Genomic DNA, 1,305 nt, shown 5'->3' with positions numbered 1-1,305 from the left:
ACGAACATGACGAGCAGAAATGCAATTTAAATTACACAATGGACACGGTCTTTGTATGTGAGGAGCCATGCTTATTTCTTAACCTTGTTCCTAAACTGATAACTTTAAAGTAAAAGCAAAAAGCACTTCTCGGTCCTCTTTTTCTCCAGTTCAAGTTTCTCTTATTTTCTCTGATCGCTTGCGCAAAAACAAGCAAAGTGAAATAAATAAAATTCTACTGAACATTCTTCGCTCATTCTCTTGTTATGCGTTGAACTAAGAAAATACTAAAAATGCATAGGCAAATAGCACCACTATCATCCCCACCGACACCACCAGCTTCTCCTTCTACGCAACCAACATTATACTTTACACGTTTAACAGAGAAAGCTTGGGCTCCAATACAACTTATCCATAAGTCAGCTGGATATGATCTTAGAAGGTGAGACAACCATTAGTAATACAATTTTCCATAATTAAACTAACTTTATTTTTAGTGCATACGAGTATACTGTTATCGCTTATGGACGGTGTCTGGTTTTAACGGATTTACAAATTAAAATTCCACCTGGATGTTATGGTCGAATTGCCCCACGATCCGGTCTAGCATGGCTTTACGGAATAGATGTTGGAGGTGGAACAATATATCATAATCAATTAAAATTAGGACCAATGTTAATTGAACATGTTGTATTGCTTCATTAGCCGGCGTTATAGATGAAAATTACACCGGCAATATCGGGATTGTGCTATTTAACCATTGCGGAGTAGATTTCCATGTTAAGTATGGTGATCGTGTTGCACAATTAATATGCGAAAAGATCGAGTATCCTCTTCTTGTTGAATTGAAGGTAAATATAAATCGAGAAAAAAATATATAATGTAATGCGTAATAGTTAATTAATTAATATATGAATAGACCCCGAGCGAGGAAGATGATGATGATGACGATAACGATGATAAAATAAAAAATAGTTTGGTCAAAGTCAAAGCTACACGACATGATAATGGATTTGGATCTACTGGCATATAAAGTTTAAATTATTTCAAATACAATTTACAATGTACATGCATTACTTGATGATTATTAAATAAATATCTCAGTCAGTCAGATAAATTTCCTGATTCATTTATTTCATCATTCACATTTAGCGAGTTTAATTGATTTGAAATACTGCATTCTTACAAGTATATTGCCGAATTTACACTTTAAAAAACTATTTACGATCTTCTCATTTTTATATTTACTGCTAAAAAAAGTATTTAATGTTTGAGAAATGGATAACCCTCGTAATCTAAAGTGAATATATCGCAAACAAAATCCAC

The 1,305-nt window shown here is 33.2% G+C and overlaps 1 protein-coding gene across 1 annotated transcript; it reads left to right on the top strand.

The window, feature by feature from the left end:
• The first annotated feature begins 272 nt into the window (after window positions 1-272).
• On the top strand, window positions 273-1,012 carry LOC110850520 (deoxyuridine 5'-triphosphate nucleotidohydrolase). Its single transcript, XM_022097956.1, has 4 exons — window positions 273-421; window positions 477-613; window positions 685-852; window positions 978-1,012. Exons 1-4 carry the CDS (start codon window positions 273-275, stop codon window positions 1,010-1,012), a joined length of 489 nt encoding a protein of 162 aa, XP_021953648.1.
• The last annotated feature ends 293 nt before the right edge of the window (window positions 1,013-1,305 follow it).

Source organism: Folsomia candida, unplaced genomic scaffold (genome assembly GCF_002217175.1).
Source record: "Folsomia candida strain VU population unplaced genomic scaffold, ASM221717v1 Fcan01_Sc005, whole genome shotgun sequence".
Lineage (NCBI taxonomy): Eukaryota > Metazoa > Arthropoda > Collembola > Entomobryomorpha > Isotomidae > Folsomia > Folsomia candida.
Note: the sequence above shows the minus strand (reverse complement) of the source record. Positions and strands in the feature narration are given on the sequence as shown.

Excerpts from the sequence above, each read along its gene's own strand:
- LOC110850520 (XM_022097956.1), top strand. The coding sequence starts at position 273 with ATGCATAGGCAAATAGCACCACTATCATCCCCACCGACACCACCAGCT. Across the intron at positions 422-476 it reads GCTGGATATGATCTTAGAAG|TGCATACGAGTATACTGTTA; the intron begins GTGAGACAACCA and ends CTTTATTTTTAG. Across the intron at positions 614-684 it reads TTACGGAATAGATGTTGGAG|CCGGCGTTATAGATGAAAAT; the intron begins GTGGAACAATAT and ends TTGCTTCATTAG.